The sequence below is a fragment of the Poromitra crassiceps genome (genome assembly GCF_964638095.1).
Source record: "Poromitra crassiceps genome assembly, chromosome: 21".
Classification (NCBI taxonomy): domain Eukaryota; kingdom Metazoa; phylum Chordata; class Actinopteri; order Beryciformes; family Melamphaidae; genus Poromitra; species Poromitra crassiceps.
Window position 1 is genome coordinate 5,483,880 of NC_139638.1, and position 27,720 is coordinate 5,511,599.

General features: G+C 46.1%; 1 protein-coding gene across 1 annotated transcript; it reads left to right on the plus strand.

The window, feature by feature from the left end:
* Positions 1–5,831: 5,831 nt before the first annotated feature.
* Positions 5,832–26,563, plus strand: LOC310795214 (extracellular calcium-sensing receptor-like; the record flags this gene model as incomplete). The annotated part of the gene is made up of 6 exons (XM_083657279.1): positions 5,832–6,064; positions 6,269–6,566; positions 13,283–14,077; positions 15,376–15,603; positions 15,732–15,855; positions 25,650–26,563. The coding sequence occupies 6 exons, from the start codon at positions 5,832–5,834 to the stop codon at positions 26,561–26,563; spliced, it is 2,592 nt and encodes an 863-aa protein (XP_083513405.1).
* Between the last annotated feature and the right edge of the window lie 1,157 nt (positions 26,564–27,720).

Sequence of the window (27,720 nt, forward strand, 5' to 3'; positions counted from 1 at the left end):
GAAAAATTGTGTGGAAATTATTGTTCTTTTTACTTTTTTTAAGATGTTGTTATGAAGTTTAATTTACATAGAAGTGGAGGTTGTGAATTGATTAAACTGAATGGAGGGGAATGTATGAGTGTCAACTGATGTATATAGAAACCTCAAAATGTGTGAGAGGTGACTTAGTGTGTAACTAAATCAGAGATGCTCTCAGCCATAAATAGAGACTTAGAGAAAATTAATAAGGGAAATAAAAAGGAGGCATATGCTTCTATTGTAAATAAATATTGTTTAAGGGAAACCAAAGAGGGGAAAGGGTTACTGTTTAAAGAGGTTAATGTGGAAAGTCGCTAAAATGGAATGAGCATGATTGATTTAGAGGGAAAATAATTGTTAGACCAATGTGTTATCCTCAAAATTTGTCGGGGCAAGATACTGGTTGTTCTTTCTGCTTTCAGGAAATGGCCGAGGATGAACCAGGAGTGTCCAGAATATTGCTGTCTGGGGGTTACATGGACTCAGAGACTTAACAATGGACAATTGACCCTGGATAAGCACTGGGGGCACTCTCCTGGAGCTGGACTTGGGAAGCTTTGGGGGTTAAAAGATAACAGGGGTTTTTGAGGAACACAATGGAATCTGAAGAAGTTAAAGGTTGCAGATTTTTATGTTTTTGGATTTACAGGTTTTTATATTTTTTGATGTGTGTAACAGTGGGAAGAAAATGTTTAAGAATGTTGATAACTGTGATTATAGACTAAAACTGTATGAGTTAAGAGAGAGTTTCTCTAGTAGATATAGATTTGTAAAATTAGTGATATAGGTTAATTTGAATTGAATTGACAACAATTTGGATGGTAAGTAAATAGGAAAATGGTGATTATAATTGGACTTATTTTTGAAGGTCTCAGAGCTATAGTCAAATGATAAGAGTCTGGCGTAAAATAGAGAGGTTAATGCATGTGGAAATGGCAACGAATTGGCTGAAGGTTGCTTTGAATAGGCGTAAGAATCTCACTGGTCTTTTTTGCACTTTTTCTAGAAAGAGTGATTATTTGGCCAGAATTGAAGATTATACCTCACTAATGTTTAAAGGAGATTGGACATATCTATGAAAATCCTGCAATGATGCATTCTTGGCAAAGAGAAAATGATTGGAGCGATGGAAAAGAAGTGGGAGATGATCAGTGTTTCTCTTTGCAAAGCATGTGGAAAAGTAGAGAGGAAATGTTTGATCTTCTTAGGAGGTTATTTGAGAACAAAATGAGCTAAGAGTTAAAAAGAAAAAAATGAAGTAGTTTTACCTTACTTTAAGTAATCCCTGTGTGTGGGAATTTAAGTAAGATCCCAAATCGAGGATCGATGATAAATAGCAATAAATAGGAGAGATGGGGATTGTTTGAGTGAAAATGGCATGGTTTAAGGACAAATGAGAGAAAAGAAAATAGGATTTAGGATTAGAGATTAGTTGGATAGCCTAGTATTAAACATACCCTTAGTAAATTAACAATCTGACTTTTTGTGCTAATGTATTTTTTTCATTAGCAAGGGGGGCATGTGGTATCTGAGCTGCCCACTGTCTGCCCATGGCCTGCCTTAATTAGATTATAAGTTATAGTTTACAATAGTCTAGATATTAAAAATTAGGGGGCATAGGATAGTTAGTGAAGCCATAGCATTTAACCTTTTAACTAACTAGGAGCAGAGGGAACAAAGGCCAGACAGTCCGACTCCTTTGGGGAGGGGGGAGAGAGTAGTAAATGGGGAGACTTAAGATTAGAACAAAAGGCATTGATTGCTATCAAAGGATGGAAGACAGAAGAAGTCACACCTTTACACACTCAAACGCAGGAAGGGAGAGGCACACACACACAAAAACAGCAGCTGTATTGTCTTAAGGGCAGAGAGGAGCAGAGGAGGGGGCTCTGGGCAAGGAACTTGAAAGGTTAGAGAAAGGGGGGTCTTTGGGGGGAAAAGGTCCTGAATGTGATAAGCAAATGTTCAACTTTTGTTAAGGCAAGGTTCAAAGGAGGAGACAAGATGCAAGGTGAGATAATAGCAGGAAGAGAAACAAAGGGACTTACACACTGAAACGCACGGGGAGCAAACGCACACACATTTTACAGTAAACTTTTGATTGGACAGAGGGAGAGAAAGGAGAGCCGTGAGTGGTCAGAATAGGAGGGAGAGGTGGAGTCAGATAGGAGGGGCTAAAGAAAGTGAGAGGTTATTTAACTCAGCGCAGAGCAAAAAAAGGCTAGAGCTTAACCTGACTTTTTTTAGATTTTTAGAGATTCTCCTCTTAGGCTTTTCTAAAACTCTCTCAAGACTTAGTTTATTTTTCTCTCGGTGATTACCTGCTAGAAGTCACCTTGTCCTTTTGTATGTTGAAGTTTTCATTTGAATAAACCCTGTTCGATTGAGACCTGAAAACATCTGCCTCCGCCTGCTTCTCTTCTTCATGATTTTTTGAGATACTGCCCACACATCGACCTGCCTTGGAGACGACACTTCTTTCCTAGATACAGTCGGTCTGTGTGGGAACGCCCACAAAATGTTATATGGCTGCCGCGTGAGTGGGGTAAAAAAAACATACTGTATATATCAATGGGCTGACTCACCAAAGGACAGTGCTGTAGCTCTACACTACAGGATTGGGGTTTCTAGAGCAGATACATAGGGCTCTATCATTGCAACGGCCTTAAATGAGCACTTAGCGCCAGGCGCAGCGCATATTAATGGGAGTGGACCGGCGCACTGGCTATTCTCGTGCCGGCGCTATACGTGGCCTTAACCATTATAACCACGCCTTTTAAGCGTAGAATTATTCACAACATCACAGATCATAACCTGAATAAAACTATTCAACCTACAGCCAGACAAATACAGATCTGTTCAGCAGGGCTGATGCAGTCTCCCTGTAGCCTACAATATAGAACGTTAACTCTCAGTGACATTCCTGAGACCATCCAATTCCATGATCTTTATGTTGTTAACACATAACATTCACAATAGTGAACAAGCACCCCCACTCGGCTCATTCAGGGCAGGTAGTTTTATAACTTGTAGACTACCTGCTGTACAGGCTAAATGATGCACATACATATAGCCTACATTATGTAAAGTCATTGCATAAATGTGTTTTTATTGTAAAAGTATGTGTGAAGTAGCCTAAAGCTTCTGGCATACTCTTCGCGCACGCGCTGGAGGCGGGGCTCCATGGAGGGCGCGCGCACTCTGCGCAGGCCAAAACAGAACATAGTGAGTGCTCCAGAAATGGCGGCGATCAGTGAAAGGCAGTCTGAATGAAATTGAATGTAACGTTCCCAATTCTATATATTAAATTCTAAAAAACGACCCTCAACATTTGGGAAGGCTAAGCCACACAACTAGTTTGTTATAATCGAACATTATGCTTTTGAAGGCGACTGTACGACGGTGAGGACTCAATCACAGCAGATATCCGCTGATAGCCTACCACGGAGATCTCACAGGCACAGGCAGCAAAACCCGACGCGCTGATAGAAAAATCTCCATGGACGCGCCGCGCTGCGCTCAGGCCTCGCCCCCCGACATGCCCCGTGCGATGACGTCATAATCGCCGCGCGCTCTATGCGCTTGGCTGGGCGCAAAGAGTATGCCAGAAGCTTAAGCCAAGTCTTGCTGGAGCGGACATCACAGTAGAACCGTGTTACGGCTGTCACCCATCTATATCATGTTGTATTTGTGAGGGATATATATACCACCTGGATTACATATATGTTTCACATAGGGTTGTGTTTTGATTTTTATGTTTTATTTTGTCCAATATTGAAATGTTCCAGAATTGCATCTTGTGTTAACATACATATTATTTATATCTACCACTTAGCCTATTTAGGCTGATTTGGTTGCTATGGATTACATATGTTTCACATAGGGTTGTGTTTTGATTTTTATGTTTTATTTTGTCCATATTGAAATGTTCCAGAATTGCATCTTGTGTTAACATACATATTATTTATATCTACCACTTAGCCTATTTAGGCTGATTTGGTTGCTATTTCTTGTCGAAATGTATTAGCCTCAATGCATGCTGGGAGATTTCACATGTGTGGCTTTGGTAGGGGAGCGCACAGGTAGGATGATGCAACAGCCTCTGAATGACAGGGGCTCAAAACTACGGTATAACAACTTTTTTTTCATTGTGCCTGTCTGACGTGCGAGAGAGAGGGAGTGAGAGAGAGAGAGAGGGGGAGAGAGAGTGAGATGGCAGAGGAGAGCTCCGCGCAATTACGCACAGTAACACTGAATAAGGCCTGGTTTTGAAAAGCGCTAAGCGCTAAATTAACGCCAGGGGGGAAGATAGCGTTAGGCCGGTATTTAAGGCCGAAACGCCCATTCTGGCCTATTCTGGCACTGCGCCCAAGGGAGCTGGAAGGTGGGTGCTGAGGGTGCTGCAGCACCCCCTGGTGGCAAGAGATGGGATTTTCGAAATTGTTGGATTTGGCTGTCTTGTGTTTATAACAGCAACAAAATGCATTCAAAAACAGTTTGTGCTTCCCAGCTCTAATCTTATTTCATACGCTCTCTCTTCAAAAGTGTTTGATTTTCATCATAATCTGGTTTTCCATAATAATAATAATAAGTTCAGTGTTTATGCCTGTGTTGCTGTCTGTTGTAGTGTAAAACGACTAAAGGGAGAGCAAGTGGTTACATGAAAGTGAGTGAGAAAAGGAGAAGATACTGAACAATGACATATAACAGTATAATCGTAATGTTAATTTAAAATGAAATATTCCTCTAAATATGGCTAAAAGTCCAAAAAACATCAAGTCCCTAAGGGAGTCCCTTCCTTACAGCACCCCCTACCTAAAAGTACTTCCAGCGCCACTGACTGCGCCACGCCTCTTTGGCGAAACCATGATGCTATCTTCCTGAGGCAGGCGCAAGGCGCATTTTCTTTGCGTTTAACGCCAGTTTTAGCGCCTAAGGCCAGTGGGAAGATAGGGGCCATTGTCTGTTCAGATGTACGTTTACTGCGGTGGTTGAATCACCAATCATGTCTGCCTGGGCTGGGCTAGCAGCTAAATGCTATGCTGAATGGGATGATTTACCCCACTCTGACCACATCCCCAACCAGCTACCCCAGCGTCTATGACGAGACATTGACTGTATCTAGAGCAACTGCCGCACGGCGTGTCTATTCGTACCTGGTTAACAGACACCCCGTACTTCCGTTATTTTAATGCCTGAATCAGGAACACCTACAGTATGACTTGTATATCAGGTAATATATATATTTATGGAATGCATTTCAGTTAACCCATTTAAAATATAAATGTCTAGGCTTTACCGCTCCTTCATCCCCCATTATTTTTTCAAATTAGTGCAAATCAGACCTAGGCTAGGCTACTACTCATAAGATACAGCCAAAACTCATTAAGAAGTTTCCAGTTTTGCACCTCCCTCCTCTGTCCTGTCCCCCCTGTGGAGCCATGGAACGTCACTGTTCCATTACTATTTGTCATGCTTTAATATCTATAAATACTGATGCAAGGTCTGCCCTGCTCCTGTTAGGCCACCTTTGCTGCTGCCGAGCACTTTGTCTCGGTCCTCACACACATGTTTTTTCTTTTTCGTTAGATTAATATGCACGTCAATAGTAGTTTTTGAGCCAATATCAGTCAATGCAACCGTGCATACAAATGGCGAAGTTTCACTGAGTGATATTGCAGCATTTAATTTTTTGGACCAAGGTAAATTTTTCAGAAATTCGCTTCCGACGTCTGTTGACTGGCAGGTCAAAATTCAGATCGCAATTTCGTGCTGTATATTCACATCGCTCTTGGTGTCTAACGGCCTTTAGTATGATGTCCACCCAAACGTGGACAAAACAGGGTTGGGCCCTTCTGCAGCTTCTGCTGGTGGCATCTCTCTCTGGGGCTGAGGAGCCGGTGTGTCGGCAGAGAGGGGAGCCGGAGATCCCCCAGCTGTCTAAGAATGGGGACATTATTTTGGGTGGAATCTTCTCTTTCCACACCAGCTGGAAAGACAGACAGGATGCCTACATGTACAGACCACCGCCACTGCAGTGCACAAGGTAAATCACAATGTAGCAAGCTGCTTAACATAAGTAAGATGAAGATTACAGGAGCTGGGTAGATATATAAAATTGATTAAAAAAAGGTTATCACGCTGAGTTGCGAAATACAAAATGTTTGCTCATTTAATTTCACCTTTAATTTCGTTTCATTTCAAGGACATACTGCTATAACACCAACCATTTATAACATTTTGGGTTAAGTTTGACTTTCACAGGGTTCCAGTTTGCTCAGGCTATGCTCTTTGCCATCGAGGAGATTAACAACAGCACAGACCTGCTGCCTGGCATCTTTCTGGGCTACAAGATCTATGATGAATGTGGCTCCATTGCAAGGGGAGTCAGGGTGGCACTGGCCTTGGCTAACGGTAATGAGGATATATCCACAGCCTCCAAGGCACCCTGCACCAGACCGGCCCAAGTGCAGGCCATTATAGGAGTGTCCTCCTCCCCTCATTCCATGGCGATATCCACTGTCATTGGACCTTTTCATATCCCATTGGTGGGCTTTTTTTTACACAAATGTATTGATTGATTGAGTTCTTTATTGATAATGAATACACAGTATATACAATATACATATATACATACACAGGCTCACCATTATCAAAAGGATAAAAACGCAATAAAGCTAACAGCTTATTTCCATTGCGGTCCTCATGATGACTGTTATAAAATGTGTACTGTTGTGTGTATGTCTGGATGTGTGTAAGTGTATAACAGTGTGAGTGCCACAGGCACTTGTCAGAGTCTGGGGGTAACGCGTGGGTGTGCCTGCCACACAGGGGATATGTATAATGATGTACTGTAAAGATTGGCCACAGTTTGAGCTATTTATTTGTTTTATTTTTTCGATAATACAGTAATTAATATACTGCAATTCATCTGACTGGTCTCAGTAAAGGCAGTTTTAAGATAATTACTGCTAAAGTACTAATGTTTTACTTCGTTTCGAACTCAAGCTCTCACTAGTGCCTTAAACGCTGCAACGCAGCCCTATGGAAGACTGTTATTTTGCTCCAAAATTACTTTTCATTAAAACCTGACCACCCACCCGTAGGTGGCGTGGTACCCCCTGGGACTGACACGGATCCACGTGACTACGTCACGTCCTGCCAGTCCAGGGCAATCACTTCCGCTTTCTTCCACCCGCTGTAGAAGACGTGTTTGTGAAAGCTCCCGCGGTTAACGAGGAGTTATATTATATAGCTTTAGATATTAGGCTCGTCCCGGCTAACTTGCCCGCCTCAAGAGGTTCGCGTGGACGGGATAAAGCAGGCTTCGGAGACCGACCCTGTACCCTTCACCCTGCGGCGTCGGAACAAGTCATCTAAAAGCTAAGAGTATCTTCCTTAGTTAACCGTTGTTACTGTAGCTGCCTCCGTGCAGTTGATGTGAAACGTTTCCCCGGAAACGGGGTAACGTTGTTCTTGAGCGCATGACTCAGGTCTGCACTCATAACTCTAGCTAGGTTTGCATACATGCAGAATAGCTTGTACCGATAGCACAGTTGTCACAGATAGCTAGATGCATTCGTGCGGTTGCTTCTGTTGCTAGGTACTTTAGGAACGCCGGCTTTAGAGCTCGCGCGTTAGATAGTTAGCTAGTTTGCTCAGTGCAGCTAGCTTGGACTACCTTGTAGCACAGATAGCTAACGTGCACACGTGCAGTTAGTGTCTGTGTGCTAAGTACTTCGCGCCAGCTACCTCTTGTAGGGCGCGCCTTAAGCGAGAGTAGTAATGCTCTTCAGTGAAATAGCTAGTTAGCTAGCTTGCTCCCGTGCAGCCAGTATCTAGCGATGTGTAGTACTCCAGCTCTTACCGGTGCAGGCTTAGCTTGCACGTTAACCCCGTTTTCCTGTTAGACACAGAGAGGGGGGAACAGCTAGGTGCTGTATTAGCTGTGAGGCTACGCTGGCCGATTACGACCGGCACAATTAATTTGAACAGGCGTTGCTGGGACCTACATGAATGTAGTGTAGCTTTTACTGGCGTCTGAGATTTTAGCTGGGCGATTCGCTAGCTAGGTGAGCTCGCCCCGCACCTTGTGTGGGCCGCTTCTCTCAGTACTTACGCCATCTTAGCCAGCTTGCTTGTCTGCTAAGTGTTTGCTTGCCTCGTGCAATTAGCATCTACTAGATTGCAACTCCCTCTGTGGAGTTTCTTCTGAGATTGACTAGCTTCGCGGGCCGCTGGCCTAATGCTTGCGGTCATGCTTGCTTCCCCGTGTTACTCAGGGTAGAGACGCGCGGCACTGGCCTGGGCGCAGGCTTGTGTTAGCGCACGCTTGTCTCTCAGTGCTTATGCTAGCTTAGCTAGTGGCTTCCACGTCTGTTCTCTCGGGTTAACAGGTTGTGGGTATTGGTGCCCCCCCTTCGGGGTGGGCTATTGCCGCTTACGTTACCATTGCACGCGCACGTTCGCTAGCCTCCGGGTTGCTTACTGTCTAGCATGTGCTTTTTGCTAGCTTGCTTAAGCGGTACTCCCGCTAATAGGGTGCGCCCTGCGGGAGCTTGCTATTAGTAAACTACTGGGCCGAGTATGAATCGGCACGTTAAGTGCGTGTTCGGCCTTGGGCACGAGCACGCTGCACAGGCGCCTTGAACCCTCGGTCTGGTCCGCAGCTAAGCTCTTGAGAGCTGGCCAAGGTCCGCTCTCAAAGAAGTGTTAAAGCTAGCCTGCCTTGCATAGGTGCAGATAGCAATATTAGTACTGTTTAGCACAGAACGATAGCATTTTGCAGATAGCTGGCGTGCACCCGTGCAGTTAGTATCTGTGTGCTAAGTACATTGGGCGCGAGATACCTCCGCTACAATAGACATACTGCTCCTTGCTGGCGCTACGCGTCCAGCAGGGCTTACAGCTCGCCAAGGTCTGGGCTCAGTGCCAGCCTTTGGCTTGTAGCTCTAAGGACAAGCCCACCGCCCTTGGTGCCCAAGGCCCGGGGTGGTTGGGAGCTCTCCATGGGTCGCACTCCCTTGTTGGGGTGCCCCCTGCAAGTGCAGGGAGCCTGGCTGGGGGCACAGCGCACCTTGGTCCATGGCCACGGCCTGGCCTCGGTTGGCGGCGCCCAGGTCAAGCCCACCGGTTGGCTCACCAAGGCTGGGCTTAGTTCCAGCCTGCGGCTTGTAGCTTTAGACCCACCGTCCTCGGTGCCCAAGGCCCGAGTTCGGTCGGGAGCTCGCCCAGGGTCTCATATCCAGCATCAAGGCTCGCCTTGGTCCATGGCTACGGCCTGGCCTCGGCTAGAGGCTCCTAGGACAGCCCACCATCAATGGCACCAACGGCTCATTGCTGGTCGGGAGCTCGCCTGGGGGCCGCACTGTCGGACAAGTCCACGTGCGTCTCGAGAGAGAACGTTACCTCCGCAGTCCCCCCAGCCTGCGAAAGGACGCACGGCAGGGGGGGGGGGGGGTTACTTCGATACAACAGCGCGTCAGTAGGCGGAGCTCGCGTTAGAAGTTCTCCCCCAGCATGCACAGCTTCTACGGAACGGTCCATGCGGCGGGGGGGCGTAGCCTCTCACGTCCCGCCCCCCATCAGGGCACCGGATCGAAAGGTCCCGGTGCCCAGCAATAACATGACTATATTTCAAGGATCATTTCTATAGTTTCTAACTTGAGAAATGTGTTTCTAAAATGTTCAGTCTCGCTATCCACGATGATGAGACGGTGATACTCTCTTCTGAGCGCGAAGCGGGCAGAGAGACTTGATTCAGTTCATATGCTCTCTGCTTTTGATGACCGTTCACTGTCTCCTATGGGGACATTGAGGGAGAGAGTATGATCCGAGTGGTGGAACGGGTTCCGCTCCGTTGGCCACAAGAGACCATCTTGTCCAACAGGCTCGATGCCTGGGAGCATCTATGTTCCCCCGTCCCCATTACGGCGCACCCTCCAGAGGGGATACGCGCTACAGTTTGCCCACCCACGTTCGACGGGACCCCCGATCTGGCCGTGGAGGAGGAGGCCATGGACGGCTCCATGCGTCCAAATTTGGACCTTCGGCGTCTCAACAAGACGCTGAGGAAGTCCCATCCCGAATGCTCTCTTCCCCGCCTGTTCAAGTTGAGACAGGGGGATTTCTTACTTCCAGGGATCTGGAAGGTGCGGTCCTCCATGTCCACATGGTCAGGAGACACAGGAAATACCTGAGGTTCTCCTTCCGGGGGAAGGCTTACGAGTTCTGTGGCTTGCCATTCGGCATGTCTTTGAGCCCGCGAACCCTCACGGTTTGCGTGGAGGCAGCCGTGGCTCCCCTCCGCGCGAGGGGGATCCGCGTCTTCCTATATCTCAACGTCGTTCTCTTAGCGGCCGACTCGAGGGTCGGTGCCGCGAAACATACCAAGTGGTGACCGATCACCGGCAAACCTTAGGGTTTTTGGTGAACCGGCAGAAGAGTTGCCTCGTCCCAGCGCAGGCGGCGACCTTCCTGGGGCTCGAGCTATACTTCCTGCGAGCCTTTCGCCAGAGCGACAGGCTCGCACGGTTCGGACGGCAAGCCAAGGACGTTAGGTCTGTGCCCTCGGTGTCAGTGCATCAGTGCACAGTGATGTTGGGCCTGATGGCCTCAGCACTGCATGTGCTCCCGCTAGGGAGGCTACACATGCCCTCGTGGTCCAAATATGGTAATCTCAGGCTCCGCCTGGACTCGGCCGGGGACCGTCATCGCAGGGTTCCTCTGACAGGTCAGGCCTGGCGGGCGATGGCTATATGGGCGGACCCCCGTTACCTCTCGAGAGGTACTCGGTGGGGCCCTGTCCCGCTCAGGATGGTGATTCGCACAGACGCCTCCCTCTGGGGAGGGGGTGCGATTTGCGGGCATTTTTCGGCGAACGGCCGGTGGGAGGCTCAGGAGCTTCGCCACATAAACGTGCTAGAGCTGAAGGCGATTCGCCGGGCTCTGCCTCAGGACAAGCCCACCATCAATGGCGCCATGGGCCCATCGTTGGTTGGGAGCTCTCTTGGGGACCGCACTGCCGGACAAGTCCGCGTGCGGCCAGACTCGAAAGAGAACGTTGCCTCCGCAGTCCCCCCGGCATGCGGAGGTAACACTTCCAGCGGCTCACACATGGGCACCATGTGCTGATTCGCTCGGACAATAGGGCAGCGATCGCCCACCTGAACAAACAGGGCGGTGTGCGGTCGGGGGCGCTGAACCATAGCGGGGATTCACCTGTGGGTGTTTCCCCGTCTCCTTTCAGTGTCAGCGGTCTATCTGCCGGTACGGCGGAGTTACGACCGGCCTGCTGTCTCGAGGCAATCCCCGTTATACGGAGTGGTGCCTCCACCCTCGGGTGATGGAACAGGTTTGGGCCAGGGTTGGTCGCGCCTGCGTCAATCTCTCGCATCGCGGCGCGCGACACACTGCCCACTGTGGTTCTCGATCTAGGAGGACAGCCCCCGTTAGGTCATGACGCGCTAAAAGCGCACGCGTGGCCGAGGGAGGGGCTCTATGCGTTTCCCCCGACCCCCCCTGATCCGTCAGGTGTTGGACAGGGTGAGGGAACAGCGCCTCCGGCTCGTTTTAGTCTGTTTGGCACAGGCAGACATGGTTTGCGGACCTGGTCTCCCTGGCGCAAGATCCGCCCTGGGCATTGCCGGTACGGGCCGATCTCCTATCCCAGGCGGAGGGGGAGGTGTTCCACCCCTCCCCAGGCAGGTGGAAGCTAGCGGTCTGGCTCCTGAACCGGACCAGTTGCTAGCCCAGGGCTTGCCTGATAATGTGGGATGCACTATGCAGCAAGTAGGGCGTGGATCCAGTGAACTGCAGTGTGCGACCAGTTCTGTTTCCTTCAGAGCCTGCTTGACGCGGGTCAGTCCCCGCAGTCGTTTAATGTGTACGTAGCCGCGATTCTGCGTGCCATAGGGGAATTGAAGGGAGCCCCGTGGGGGCGTACCATTTGGTCTTGCGCCTCATGAAGGGGGCGCGTAAACTGCGCCCGCCGTCGCGGTGCGTTTTTTCCCCCCAAATCGGACCTGGTTACGGTGCTGGACGGGCTAACGGGTCATCCGTTTGAGCCCTTGGACTCCGCCGATTTAAGGGTTCTGTCTTTAAAGACCGCGCTGCTGCTGGCCTTGTCGTCAGGAAAGGGAGTTGGTGACCTGATTGCCCTCTCAGTGCAGCAGGCCTGTGTGGTAATGATGGGCGCAGGGTTACGTTGCGACCTAACCCGGCTTACCAACCTAAGATTATTAATGCAGCTTTAGGTCTATGGTCATAGACTTATCAGCATTCTGTCCCCCGCCGTTCAGTTAGAGACGGGCGAGGAGAGACGTTTGCTCATGCTGTGCCCCGTAAGGGCGCTCTCGGCCTATGTGGCCAGGACGCGTTATTTACGCTTTACAGATCAGCTGTTGGTTTGCTTTGGGCAAAGGGCCCAGGGCGGACCCCTTTCCAGGATCGCTTATCACACTGGATAGTGGAGGCGATCGCGTTGGCATACTTTGCCGTGGGCAAGGTTCCCCAGGAGGGTATCAAGGCGCTTTCTACGCGAGGTGTTGCGACATCCTCTGCGTTGTTGCGCGGTGTGTCGGTGGAGGACAAGTGTGCTGCGGCCTCATGGTCCTCTCATCACACTTTTGTCAGGTACTACAGTCTCGACGTGTCCGGTGCGCAGTTCGCGCACGCGGTGCTGTCGGTGGCAAGAAAGTAGTATCGTTGCCACTCTAATATGTCAGACGGTTAGGCATAAACGTTGCCATATGGCCGTGGTTCACCGGTGCCGTTCGGGTCGCCCTGTGGGGTGCTCCCGGCAGCAAGGTCGGTTGAATGGAGGCACTAGTGAGAGCTTGAGTTCGAAACGAAGTAAAACGTTAGGGTTGTGCTACAACCCAGGTTTTACGAGTGAGAACGAGAGCTCTCACTACCCAGCCTTGCTGTGTCGATGCGTCACGGGGTGCGTCGGATCTCAGCGGGCTGGAAGAAATTAGAGTGATTGCCCTGGACTGGCAGGACGTGACGTAGTCACGTGGATCCGTGTCAGTCCCAGGGGGTACCACGCCACCTACGGGTGGGTGGTCAGGTTTTAATGAAAAGTAATTTTGGAGCAAAATAACAGTCTTCCATAGGGCTGCGTTGCAGCGTTTAAGGCACTAGTGAGAGCTCTCGTTCTCACTCGTAAAACCTGGGTTGTAGCACAACCCTAACGTTTTCCTGTGTACATTTTTTTAGAACTTGCGTCCTCATCTTGGGAATATCATTCCTTTCTACTCCCTAGATCAGCCACTCTGCCACCTGTGCCTGTCTCAGTGACAAAGTCCGGTACCCTTCCTTCCTCAGAACAATGCCCAGTGACTTCTACCAGAGCAGAGCTCTGGCCCAGTTGGTCAAGCACTTTGGCTGGACTTGGGTCGGGGTAATTAGGTCCGGACCGGATTATGGCAATAACGGTATTGCGATATTCACAGAGACGGCCCAACAGCTGGGCATCTGTCTAGAATACTCTGAATCCTTCAGAGTAACACACCCACCAGAAAGATTAGAGGCACTAATTGATATTATCAAAGCTTCCACTTCCCAGGTTATTGTCGCTTTCCAATCCCCCTTTGAGATGGAAATACTAATACATGAGATGGCTGCCCACAACCTGACTGGGTACCAGTGGGTAGGCATTGAGGCCTGGATTATTGATTCCCACACTGCAACTATGAATGGACACCACATCCTGGATGGTGCTATAGGGCTTTCCATGCCCAAGGCCCATGTCACAGGCATGAGAGAGTTCATGCTGGATATAAAGTCACTCAATTCATCTAGTCATGAATTGTTCACAGAATTCTGGGAGACAATGTTTGATTGTAGGTTCAAGCAAACGAAGGGTTCAGAAGGGAATCAGACATACTGTACAGGGTCTGAAGATGTATCTGGGCAGCAAAACAGTTTCACTGATATGTCACTCATGCCCATCTTTAACAATGTCTATAAAGGAGTGTATGCTGTGGCTCACGCACTACATAGTATTCTTGGCTGTAAAGACACATGTGGCAATAAGGTACAGCCAGATCCATTCACGGTGAGTTGAACACTGAAGGCTGAATGATAGTTTAACATTATGTGTTTCAGATTAACCGTTTTTTCTTTTTCATTTTTTGCTCTTTGTTTAAACAGTATTGTTGGGGCCGGTGTGCATGCACAGCAGGGCCCCTACATTCGACTCTGTCGCCTAGATTTGAGCACGGATTCAGGTTCTAAATGTCTTTCCACACTCCCAGCATGCATTTCGGCATAAGCAGAGGCAGAACGCAGCAGAGAAGACGGCATAAGCTCCGGAAAGTTTTTTACAATTTAAAGTTTTATTTCATCACTAAATTAATTTCTGATGACTTTTGATGCCTACAAGCAGGGTAGTAGGTTTCAATAAGTGCCACTTTACGAACATTTATGGCGAAAAATGGCAAAAAGTTCCAGAGCACAATTGGCTTCATCTACATCAGCTGAGCTTTTTATTTGGGTAGTACTGCAGGCGGCCTCTGCGCTGGTATTGCGCAATACCCTCAAGAACGCATCGTCTCAAACTGCCAACAGCGTCATGTGTGCTTGTGACCTAGCAAGTTAATTCTTCCAAGAACGACTAGCAAGAACGTTCTCCCCAAGAACACAAGAACAAGAATGCATTCTTGGTATTGAGAAACGGCCCAGGTATACTGTGGCTAGCTCGTTACACGGACACGGAGGATGCTGCAGCTCCACAATACTTTTTTGCTCGTTACACGGAGGACGCTGCAGCTTGACATGCCACAGTAAGGGTAATGAATATGCTACGTGAACGTTAGCAGGTACTTTAGCCTATGCAGTAGGCTAAGTAATAGGCTATCATCTCATTGTTGCTAGGTATGTCTCCACTATATGCACTCGCCGAGTGGAGACATGAGGAGTCTTTGTTTAGAAAGAGCTGGGGGGAGGGGGGTGCTGGCGAGTGGAGTCCGTAGCAGTTGTATAACATAACACAATAGACAGGCAGTAATTTAAATGAAATCTCCATAACGTTACAGCGTATAATAGCGTATAATAACCAATTGCCCGAACGATTAATTAATATGCTACGTGAACGTTAGCAGTCCATAACGTTACAGCGTATACTAAGCTATTCCCCGAACGATTAATTAATTAATATGCTACGTGAACGTTAGCGGGTATTTTAGCCTATGCAGTAGGATAAGTAATAGGCAATAGGCTACCATGCACCGGCCCTATGCCAGGTTTCCACCTGGCCTTGTTTAATAACATTTTGCATGTCCATCATTCTGCAGAGCTAATACGAGGTGGTTTGCTTTTAATGGAATAAGTAAAGTAATATATCTATCTGCTTAGATTTTGCAGCACATAAAAAAGGTTCAGTTCAAGACGAAGGAAGAGGAAGAAGTTTACTTTGATGAGAATGGAGACCCAGCAGCAAAGTTTGAAATCATAAACTGGCAGCTGAACAAAAATGGCACTGTGGAGTTTGTCACAGTTGGTCTTTACGACGCATCTTTACCTACAGAAAAACAGTTTTATCTGCACACTGAGTCCTTAATTTGGGAACAGAACTCAGAACAGGTTAATACCATATGATCATTCATGGATTGTTAACTTGCAGGTTTATTGTATGGTAATGATTTCACCAGCATTCCAAATGGTGACTTGTAAAGACAACAGCATTTCATACTGCTTTTTTGTTCATGCAGGTGCCTGTGTCAGTGTGCAGTGAGACATGTTCCCCAGGAACCCATAAAGTTCTCCAGAAAGGAAAGCCGGTCTGCTGCTATGACTGTATAGCATGTGCAGAGGGAGAAATCAGCAACACCACAGGTACTCTATTATTATTTAATGGATCAGAGTATAACACCTGTACATTTAATATCAGCAATTAAATAAATGTTCAAATACAACAACAGTATTTATATGTTTATATACAGTACAATTCATCATCAGTAAAAAAACATTTTTTTTTTTTTTTTTTAGTAGTGTAAACATTAATCTAAATTAGTTGTAGGTAACAAACAACTAATATGCATCATTAATTTTTACGAGCTGCTTAATTCTTTTCAGGGTCACAGCAGGCTGGAACCTATCCAGGCATGCATTGGGTGTAAAATGATGAATCAATCAATTAATTATGCAAATAAGTACGGTAGCTTACATTCTCCCTCCTTATATATTTTCTCCCCTAGTCAAATATGTAAGGGTTAATGCACGACGAGGTGTACATTATCTTCGCAACCATCCTCGGCTTCGCCTCGGACGGTTCACGCCTCTCGCGTCGTCCCTTAAAAAGTGATAATGTACACCTCGAAGTGCATTAACCCGCTTATACCATGGTCACTTGCCAACAAAACAATAAGACCAGTCATTTATATTTCCATGTGTAATAAATAAAGCAATCTAAATGGCTAAATGTCTGTTATTCATACTGTAAATCAGTCTTCCACGAAATAAAATAGTCCCTCCCACCTCCACCACCCTCCGTTTTAAAGCCGACTCAAACGCTAACTTTATCACAGGAATGTGGGTTTAACGATGTTTTACGTTCTACATTAAATGAAGACATTACCGTTTGGCCACTTGCTTTATTTTGTATGATAGATATGTATTGGCCAAGTATATTAACATTTAAGAGCGAAGAGTTTCAGGAAGTGATGAGAATGGATTCAAGTGAAATGCAGAGAGGTTGTCTCTCTCTCTCTCTCTCTCTCTCTCTCTCTCTCTCTCTCTCTCTCTCTCTCTCTCTCTCTCTCTCTCTCTGTCAAAGGCCCGGCTCGCGCCGGGCTCGCCCCTGAGGGAAATCTCCTCTTTCTCGCCGAGAAGAGCCTGGTGACGCGAGGTTAGAAATCTCCGAAACGAAAATCAAAATTGTAAATAAGAGTTATTTTTGATAAACTGAGCACACAGGGGTGATTTAAATAGTTACTTTGACCGACTCCATTTTTTTCTCAACTTCCAAAATTGTCATATTAACCCTTAACGGGGATATAGGCCCCTATCGTTGCATCGGCGCAGTTTCTAGGCCGAGCGGCAGGCGCAGATCAAAGCAGTGGGCGTGGAAAGGCGCACTTGATATCGTCGTGCTGGCGCTAGATGCAGCCCAAAGCATTACAACCATGCCTTTTAGGCGTAAAATTATGCACCGTCATGCTCATTGGATAAGTGCAATAAACGAATCGCACGCTTGCCTTTTTAGCTCCAATTCCAGTGATTCCGCAAAACCAGACGAAAGCCAAACGCTCTGCCCCCCCCCCCCCCTCCCTTCATCCAGCCTGTCTGTCTGCATTATAGGCTATTATTCCATATTATTATGCTTCTCAAACCAATCTAACTGCAGTTTCAATACTGCAAGCATGTAAATACGCTACACTATAGCAAGATCAAAGTGAAAATAATGTTCTATGCATCAGCTAGAAAAATATAGCCTATTAGATTGGTGAAAGTTTGTCCAGAAAGATATCATTTTCTCTCGCCTGCTGCAGGAAGGATGATGCACATAAATATACCCTACATTATGTCAAGTCATTGCATAAATGTGTTTTTATTGTAAAACTAAATGTGAAATAGGGCCAAGTTATTGGAGGGACATCACAGTATAGCAGATGCCATTAGAAGCGCGTTCCGAAGCGCGTTCCGCTGTTACTTCTCTAAATCATGTTAACTCGACAAGGGGTATATATAGGCCCAGGAGGACATATATGTTTCACAAAGGGTGGTGTTTTCATTTCGAGGTTTTATTTGGTCCAATATTGAAATGTTGACAATGGCAGGCTGTGTTACCATTACACATTAATTTAGAACTACCTTTTATATCTATTTTGGCTCATTTGGTGGCTATTTAGTAGCGAAATGAAGAAACACAATGCATGCTGGGAACTCAGAGAGAGAGAGAGAGAAGGGTGACAGAGAAGAAGCAGTGAAGGCACAGAATAGGCCTGCTTTACAAAAGCGCAAAGCGCTAAATGTAGGCCAGGTCCCAAGATATCACTAGGCTGGTATTTAGCGCCGACACGCCCACTTTGGGACTGCGCCACGCCCATTCGGCCTAAAGCGCATTTGGCAGCCTAAAGCCTATTGCTATCTTGCCGAAACAGGCGCAAGGCACGTTTTTTTGCGGTTAAGGCCCGTAATAGCGCCGATGGCCTGTGGGAGAATAGAGCCCCATAGAGCTCAAACAGCTCTCTTGATAACACTGTTGAAACTATGGCGCATTGATATGAATGGTGAACAGACCATTTGGCTGAATGAATTTACCAACTGTACATTATCACTTTTTAATGGACACCCTGCAGCCAATCAGAATCGAGTATTCACCCAGACCATGGTATAAACTATTATAATATATATTATAAAACGGCTCTCTCAAATCAAGCAATCTGATTGGTTCACAGCCATTGTATAATTCCAGTAACCGAGTTCAATAACCCATGGCCATGGGTTATTGGTTGCCATGGCAACTCTCTTACTAAAAGGCAGCTCTGCTCTCGAGCTCCGTGGGCTTTCCAGAAAGCTCTCAGCTTCTCAGCAAGCGCCAGGATTGGCCACTGTCAACTTCAGTCTCCAGAACGATCCAATCAAATCACCCGCACGTCTATCTTCTTGCTAGAGGTCCCGCCTTACAGTAGTGTCAAAACAAAAAGCTACTCGCTTGCAGCCAGACGCATGATGGTGCAACTCTCTTAGGCTTTGGTTACCTCAAAAACAAAATGGCGGAGACAGTTTTCAGATCCTTGTGAATCGATCTTCGCTTATAACTTTACTAATACTTCGCAGAAAATGATGTTTTGTACAAGAATAGACGCGGGCTAATGTCTTAACCCCTCTCTCGCGCGCCCTCACTCTTAACCCCGCATTTCTAAATAAGACGTAACGTTACTTGGTGTCGGCATACGGCTCTGGTGTCGAGCTTTGCAAAAAGCTCTCAGCAAGCGCCAGGATTGGCCAATGTCGACTTCAGTCTCCAGAACGATCCAATCAAATCACCCGCACGTCTATCTTCTTGCTAGAGGTCCCGCCTTACAGTAGTGTTTCAACTGACTCTATCAGAATACGATGCCAGTCGGACTTATAGTATTATTATTATTATATTATTATACTTGGAAACCGTTTTATAAAAGCAATATTCATAGCTTTCAAGGGGCGTTACGTGATGCCGGGAACGCCCACCTGACGGTCAAACAGTACTGCTAAGTACTGTTTGAGCGGAAGACAGCACAGGCATCACTACAGTATCTTCTCTTTTAGCAATAGTCTCACTAATCCCACAGTGGTTTACCTGCTTTTGAGATCTGCAAAAAATAGTTTGCTTCTGTCTCACCCGTTCTCCCTCTCTCTTCACACGCGACGAGGGCTGTGCTCTCTCTCCACAACATTATAAAAACGAGTCCGCACTCCGCACGCAGTTTGTTGTGAAACAATTTCTCCGAACTGCCATGTGTTGGACAGTAACGTTAACGATAGTTCGGTTTGTTTGAAGTGCCCAAAACGTGCAGTTTGTTTAGATATCGTTCTTTTTCAACGCTTGATAGATGGTCTAAATATTCCTGACTGGAAACTGGTGGAAAAAAGACCGCTTTTTGCTGGAGCTGCGTCTGGTCAGTGTTCAGCGCCATTGTTGTTTTGAGTTTTGACCGCCAGAATGGGCGTTCCTTGTACTTACGTAACGCCCCTTGAAAGCTATGAATAGCACTCGAGCAGCGTGTGTTGTGGAATATATCCCGCTGATAAGCTGTTATCCCACTCGGCATAACAGCTTATCAGCGGGATATATTCACCACAACACACTTGCTCTCGTGATATATTGCTTAAATATACTATTTCATGCATGATTATCATTTGGCCTACCACACGACTTTAAAGGATATCCATCCATCAATCTCCAACCGTTTATCTGGGAAACTTCCCTTTCCCTGGCCACATTAGCCAGGGGATCCCGAGGCATTCCCAGGTCAGCGTGGAGATATAATCTCAACACCTAGCCCTCGGTTTGCCTTGTGGTCTCCTCCCAGCTGGACGTGCCTGGAACACCATGTGCCATCCTTACCAGATCCACCTCAACTGGCTCCTTTATATGCAAAGGAGCAGTGGCTCTACTCCGAGTCCCTCACGGATGACTGAACTTCTCACCTTATCCCTAAGGGAGATGCCAGCCACCCTCCTGAGAAAACCCATTTCGTCTGCTTCGGCGATATTGTTCTTTAGGTCATGACCCATCCTTCATGACCATAGGTGAGGGTAGGAACGAAGATCGACCGGTAGATCGAGAGCTTTGCCTTCTGGCTCAGCTCTCTTTTCATCCAGAGCATGTGAGCGGAGCGGAGCGTGGAGCGAGCGGGGGGATTTTCGCTTGATCGGTGAGCAGGGACGAGAGTGGTACCGGAGGGGAAGTTGGAGCGGCACCGATCACCCGCTCAGTCCCGCTCCAGTTTCAATCACAACGTGTTCGAACCAGAATGCATCGGTGCGTGGCCATATGCACGGCCACTATTTTCTTGCCAGCTGCTGCGAGACGAGAAGAAAGAGAAACGAACATCCAGCTGACTCTGCTGAGCTCATGTTATTTGTAGTGAGCAATGCCCATTGCCCAGGCGTTTAAACGCAAATTAAAACACCCTGGCATTTTTATCTTTTTTATTCTTTTGAGCGGAGCGGTGAGTGCGAGTGGGTGAAATCTGTATCGAGCGGGGAGCGGTCTGGAGTGGAGTGGCTGTGAGTGGCCGTGAGTGCTGGAGCGGGTGGAAAGGGCCGCTCTGTAAAGCGAGCACAATACCGCTCCTGCTGGTCCGACTCTCCAGCGCATCTCCATCTCCATTGTCTCCTCACTCAAGAACAAGACCCTGAGATACTTGAACTCCTTCACCTGGGCTAAGGACTCATTCCATACCTGGAGTAGACAGTCCACCGGTTTCCTGCTGAGAACCATGGCCTCAGATTTAGAGGTGCTGATCCTCATCTCAGCCGCTTCACACTGAGCTGGGAAACGATCAAGTGAGTGCTGAAGGTCACAGACCGATGATGCCATCAGGGACCACATCGTCCACGAAAAGTAGCGATGTAAACCTTAGCTCATCAAACTGCAACCCCCCCACGACTACGCCTCAAAATCCTGTCCAGAAATATCACAAACAGGACAGGTGACAAGACGCAGCCCTGGCAGAGGCCAAACCCCACCTTGAATGAGTCCGACTTACTGCCGAGAACCCGGACACAGCTCTCGCTTTCTTTCGGCCTACATAGATTGTATGGCCCTGAGTAGTGACCAGGGGCGGTTTTAGGATCAGAGCTTTCCCCCAAAGAGAATATAGGGTGGACCGCAGACCCCCTAGGGGGGTTCGGGGTCATGCCCCCCCGGGATATTTTTTTTTACATTTTAAAGTAAAAAATAATCAATCTGGTGCACTTTGAGATCAAAATGAAGAGACTAGATCTATGAAGAACTACACACATCACATTAACTCATTCATGGCCAGTTTAGGATTGCCAATATTTAGCACAGGCCAAAGATTTTCATAATTGTTGGTCATCTTTCAAGACCCACAGTAAATTATCTATTAGCACCAAAGTGATTTGCAATACCTCAAAATGAAGATGTACATCTCTGGGTTCACCAGGAAAAAAAAAGTGAGCTTTTAGCATGTTCTGTACTCTACTTATAGCCATTTATATACACCCTGTTTTCACCAAAAAGGTCTCTCTGAGAAAGAAATGGCAGAAAATGGCATTTTTGTAAATCACACAATCTCAGGCAGAACTCGCTCTCAATTCTTTTATTTTGAACTGTATTGACATCAGACATGTAAATATTATTCGTTATGACACAAATGACAAATATATATATATATATATATACATGAAGTGCTTTTTTTACATTCAACAATACAGTTTTCTCAGTGTGAGTGAGTGTGATCATAGAATAGAATGCAGAGATCAGTGTAGTCTCTCTCTCACTCACACACACACACACACACACACACACACACACTCCTTACCGCAAGATCATCCGGGTCCTGTCGCATTGGAATCCAGTCTTCCTCGCCCTTGACAGGAAAGTGGCCGTGCTGCTTTGCTCTGTGTGAAAGCCATTTCTGTGGCGAGGCTGCTGTTCTCCTCCTCACACAGTTGTGACTCCGTCTCGTCTCTTTCTGGCTGGGACACAGTAACGGGGTCCAGGGACCAGGATCGATCATGTTGGTCACGGGTTTGACTAGCGCGAACGATCGATGTCCGCTGCCCTGCAGCAAGCCGATCAGCTCGTGCAGCGCGCCGAGGGGTGTGTTTCAATGGCGTTTCTCCTCTGTGCACAAGGAAGCACGTTTCTCTGTTTTCTGTTTTTGCTCCTGCTCATTTCAAAACAACAGCTGCGGTATGTGTTTGATCGCGTGTTGTCGGCTTGGCTTTGAGGCTAGGGACCTGATAACATGTCACAGGCTGGGGAAGTGTTTGAACTACGCGCTGCACTAATAAAAACAAAAACACGTCAAACACGTCATTGGCGGGGAGGGCTATTTCTGATAACACGTCAAAGACGTCTTTGGCGGTGAATGAGTTAATATCCTCTTTACTGTTCTGTGGCTTTAAAATGATGAAAAAATAATAAGTCTCCCTATATATATATTCTGCATACAGGTATATGGTAGAATTCTGCTTGCTTAAATAATACAGTGACCCATATACCAAAATCACTTCCAGGGGAGAACTCAACTGAAGTAACAATTGCTTTGAAAATAACAGTAACATGAAATCAAACGGGAACTTCCTAACTTATTGGCTAGAATAATATTCAGACAAGATAATAATATACTGTAAGCCCTAAAGCAGGAGTTTGCAGTCAACTATAGTTGAAATGAATATGTGGCAGTATTTGTGGTGGTCAAAATCTATTTGGGGTGTACCGCCACAAATAGATCAGTGTATGGGAAACACTGACTATTCAATTGTGTGACTAGAAAGACACCAACAAATCTGATAAAATGTACTTTAATGTTGAGCAACAAAGCCATCACTTCATTTACAAAGGTGTCATTACAAATGGTATTGGCACCAAATTAAAAGATAGAGTTTTAAAGTAAAAATAAATAATAAATAAAGCTTGTTTTAGCATTGGCTCAACCAGCCCATCTTACCAACCACCAGGGGTCCTTGAGGGGTTTCTAGGGCTCTCCAGCAAAATGTAGAATTATTAAACTTCATCATTATGTAATGTACAAGAACTTAACACTGTTAGATAATGCAGAAAAATACTATTTAGAGCCACAGCCAAACGCAAAAAAACGCGCCTTGCGCCTGCCTCGGGAAGATACCATCATGGTTCTCACTCCCTCTCTCTCACGCGTCAGGCCGATCTCACACTTTCTCCCCCCCTCTCTCTCTCTCACTCCCTCTCTCTCGTGCGTCAGAGAGGCACAAAGATAACAAAAGTTGTTATATCGTAGTTTTGAGCCCCTGTCATAAAAAGTTGTTATATCGTAGTTTTGAGCTCCTGTCATTCAGAGGCTGTTGAGCCACTTGTGAAATCTCCCAGCATGCATTGAGGCTAATACATTTTGATAAGAAATAGCAACCAAATCAGCCTAAATAGGCTAAGTGGTAGATATAAATAATGTTTCTGTTAACACAACATGCAATTCTAGAACATTTCAATATTGGACAAAATAAAACATAGAAATCAAAACACAACCCTATGTGAAACATGTATGTAATCCAGGTGGTATATCTATCCCTCGCAGATTTACTGTAACGTGATTTAGATGAGTGACAGCCGTAACACGGTTCTACTGTGATGTCCTGCTGTGATGTCCGCTCTAATAAGACTGGGGTTACTTCACATTTACTTTTACAATAAAAACACATTTATGCAATGACTTTACATAATGTAGGCTATATTTATGTGCACATCCTACCTGTGCAGCAGGGGAGAAGAAAGGGTAGCGAGAGAAAACGATATCATTCTGGACAAACTTTCACCAATCTAATCTCATCATGACATATAGGGATAGGCTATATTTTTCTAGCCGATGCGTTTAGAACATTCTTTTCACTTTGATCTTGCTATAGTGTAGCATATTTACATGCTTGCAGTATTTAAACTGCAGTGAGATTGGGGGGGAGGGGGGGAGGGGGGGAGCTCAGAGCGCCTCTGCTTTTCTGAAGCCGGACTGGATCGCTCCATGGAATTGGAGCTTAAAAGGGAAGCTTGTGATTTGTTTACTGCACTTCTCCAATGAGCAGGCTGTGCATAATTTTACGCTTAAAAGGCGTGGTTATAATGCTTAAGGCCGCATGTAGTGCCGACACCAAAATATCGAGTGCGCTGGTCCACACCCACTAATCTGCGCTGCGCCTGGCGCTAAGCACTGTTTTAAGGCCGTTGCAACGATAGAGCCCGCAGTCTCATGTTAACTGTGATACAATACAGATACTCATGGAATAGGCTACATGCACAACTTTTTTACTTCCTGAAATTAGTACAGCTTCTTTATTTCCTGTCCTACACTATTGGATGAACTGATTAATCAGGTGTGCCTGATCATTGTTGTGACTGCAGCACACCTGACATTAATCAGTTCATCCAATAGTGATGACAGGAAATAAAGAAGCTGTACTAATTTCAGGAAGTAGTGGAGTTGTGCATGTAGCCCATTCAAAATCAAATCTGACAATAAAGATATTCTGGGTCTTGACTACTTCTCACCTGTTCTCTCTCTCTCTTTCTGTGCCAACTCCATCCTGCTCTCTCTCTCCTCCTCTCCCTCACTATCCTCCTCTCTCCCTCTTTGTGCTGTCAACCAAAAGGCAAATATAACAACCAACCAACCAACCAACCAACCAGAGTATTTATAGTCTAATAAGAGGTATAGATCCATCCATATCAATTTAATGATGTATGTAAAAACTGTACTGTTAAAAAAAATACCACCTACTGGCAGCACAAAGTGTTTTATCTCGAGAGACGTGAGTGCGATGCCGGGAACCCGACACAGTGCAGTGCCAAATCTTGGACACACACATAGTCATAGTGCCACATATTGGCAACACAAAAAGCTGTTTATTTCGTGAACCATTCATCCAATCAACTTCAAACATGGGCAGAGCGCTGCCAGGAAACTGAATGAGTGCGATGTCCCATTTCGGAGGCAACACAAAAAGCGGTTTATCTCGTGAACCGTTCATCCGATGCGCTGCAGCGTGTGCTGCTGGGAACCTGACAGAGTGCGGTGCTCAATTTCAGACATGCATAGTCATAGCACCACCTACTGCCCGCTTTATTTTCGTTTTGACCAAATTTCTCTATGAAGTACAAACGGGTAGGCATTTGCAAGGCAAGGCATGTGTCTTAAGAGACTACTTGAACCCAGAATCTCTACAGCTACAACCTTCCTATCCCTAGCTACCATCCCTTTTCCCTAGCCTTCCCTCACCACACCCCCTCCCCCATAGCCAGCCCTCGAATCCCGACTCTCCAACCTTGCTATCTCTAGCTCCCTTCACTAAATGTCTATGAGTGACTGAGTGGGTCCTAACTTTGGCATCTTCTGACCCCGGCCTGGCATGCTGCCACCGCCGTGGGGAAAATAAAGGAGCGACTGAGAAAATCTAATATCTGTTTTGATTTTAACTTGTAGATTCCATCACCTGTGTGCGATGCCATCCTGAATTCTGGTCAAATGAGAAAAGAGATGACTGTGAAAAGAAGGACACAGAGTTTCTATCATATGAAGAGATTATGGGGGCACTGCTTACGGCGGCGTCCCTGTTAGGAACTTGCATGACTGCTATCGTGGCTTTAATTTTCTTCAGATACAGGAACAGCCCCATAGTCAAGGCCAACAACTCTGAACTGAGCTTCCTGCTGCTCTTCTCCCTGTCTCTGTGTTTCCTGTGTTCTCTGACCTTCATCGGCCGGCCCTCTGAGTGGTCCTGCATGCTGCGACACACAGCATTTGGAATCACATTTGTCCTCTGCATGTCTTGTGTGCTGGGGAAAACTATTGTGGTGTTACTGGCCTTCAGGGCTACACTTCCAGGGAGTAATATCATGAAATGGTTCGGCCCTGCTCAGCAGAGACTCAGTGTTCTGGCTTTCACTCTCATACAGGTCCTGATTTGCATACTATGGCTAACTATCTCTCCTCCTTTTCCTTTCAAGAATTTTAAACACTTTAAAGACAAAATCATCCTAGAATGTGCATTAGGCTCAGCTGTAGGCTTCTGGGCTGTGTTGGGGTATATAGGAGTCCTGGCTATGTTATGTTTCTTTCTAGCTTTTTTGGCTCGGAAACTGCCTGATAATTTCAATGAAGCCAAATTTATCACCTTCAGCATGCTGATATTCTGTGCGGTCTGGATCACATTTATCCCTGCGTATGTCAGCTCTCCAGGGAAGTTCAGTGTTGCTGTGGAGATATTTGCAATTCTGGCCTCCAGTTTTGCACTTCTAATCTGTATTTTTATTCCAAAATGTTACATAATCTTAATGAAGCCAGAAAAGAATACAAAAAAGAACATGATGAGTAAAATGCCATCAAAATCATCATGACAAGTGAATATAATAGGCATCGTAGAATGACAAGAACTTTTATTTCATTGATGAATGCAATAGGGTACTATTATAATTAACTGTGGTTGCTGACATTAATTCCAATTATTAATACAGTATACTATGTGTTGTTGAGGTTAATTTCTCAGACTGGCAAACTAGCTCTTGCAAACCCAGTGCCTTTTCTTCTTCTTAGTCCTCTTCATTTTATTGAAGAACAAATTATCTATCCATTTAAAATCTAAAACATTGCCGCAATTTTTTCATTCCCCCCCGTCCCAGATTAATGCCAGACCGCTGAAAAGTGTTCCGGTAAATTTTGGAGCTTATCGGAGCAACATTGCACTTGCAACTCTGGACATACATATGGATGGACATACATACCACTCTCCAATTATAGCAGTACGATATAAATACATAGTGTACAACAGAGAAGGTACATTTTTTTTTTTTTTTTTTTCTGTGCAGTTTCTTTGAGTTCAAAAGGCGACACCATGGTCAAATAGAAGTGTCATCATAAGTTCTGGGATCAATCATCTCCACAACTATATCTTTAATTAAACCTGGCCTAAGAGGCATCAGCAGGCTATTAAACAGCCCAATGGCGCAAAAATAACAAAAGCAAATTAAATATCACACGGTCCAACACCTTGCTACAGTGAATCAGTTGTGGTGATTTAATTGTTTATTTGGAGCGACTGTCAAAAATGTAATTTTAATCCCCTTAGCCAGGTGCAGAATTCCCTCAAAAATGAAGTGACATGTATAATAAAATATTGTCCGATTATATGTAAATGTGGCAAAATCATTTGATGTTAATTTATGGGCGAGAATGAGCATTGTGTAAATAGTCTATACTGTGCACATTTACACATTCTGTCATGCACACAGTAATAGTTTAATGATCAGTACCCAGGCGCGGACTGCATAATCGGGCACGTCGGGCAAATGCCCGGTGGCCTGGCCTGGCCTGGCCTGGCCTGCCATTTTGTTTGTTTTTTGTTTTTTTGTTTACTAGTGGTTTTATTACTTTATTAATTAGTCTGAAGTAATAATTACACTTCAGGGTTAAAGTGGGTGCATCTCATTGTAAAATTGGACTCAGAAGCTCGGAACCATGAAAATATGGACAGAGCCACCGTGTGGAGTCTTGTGTT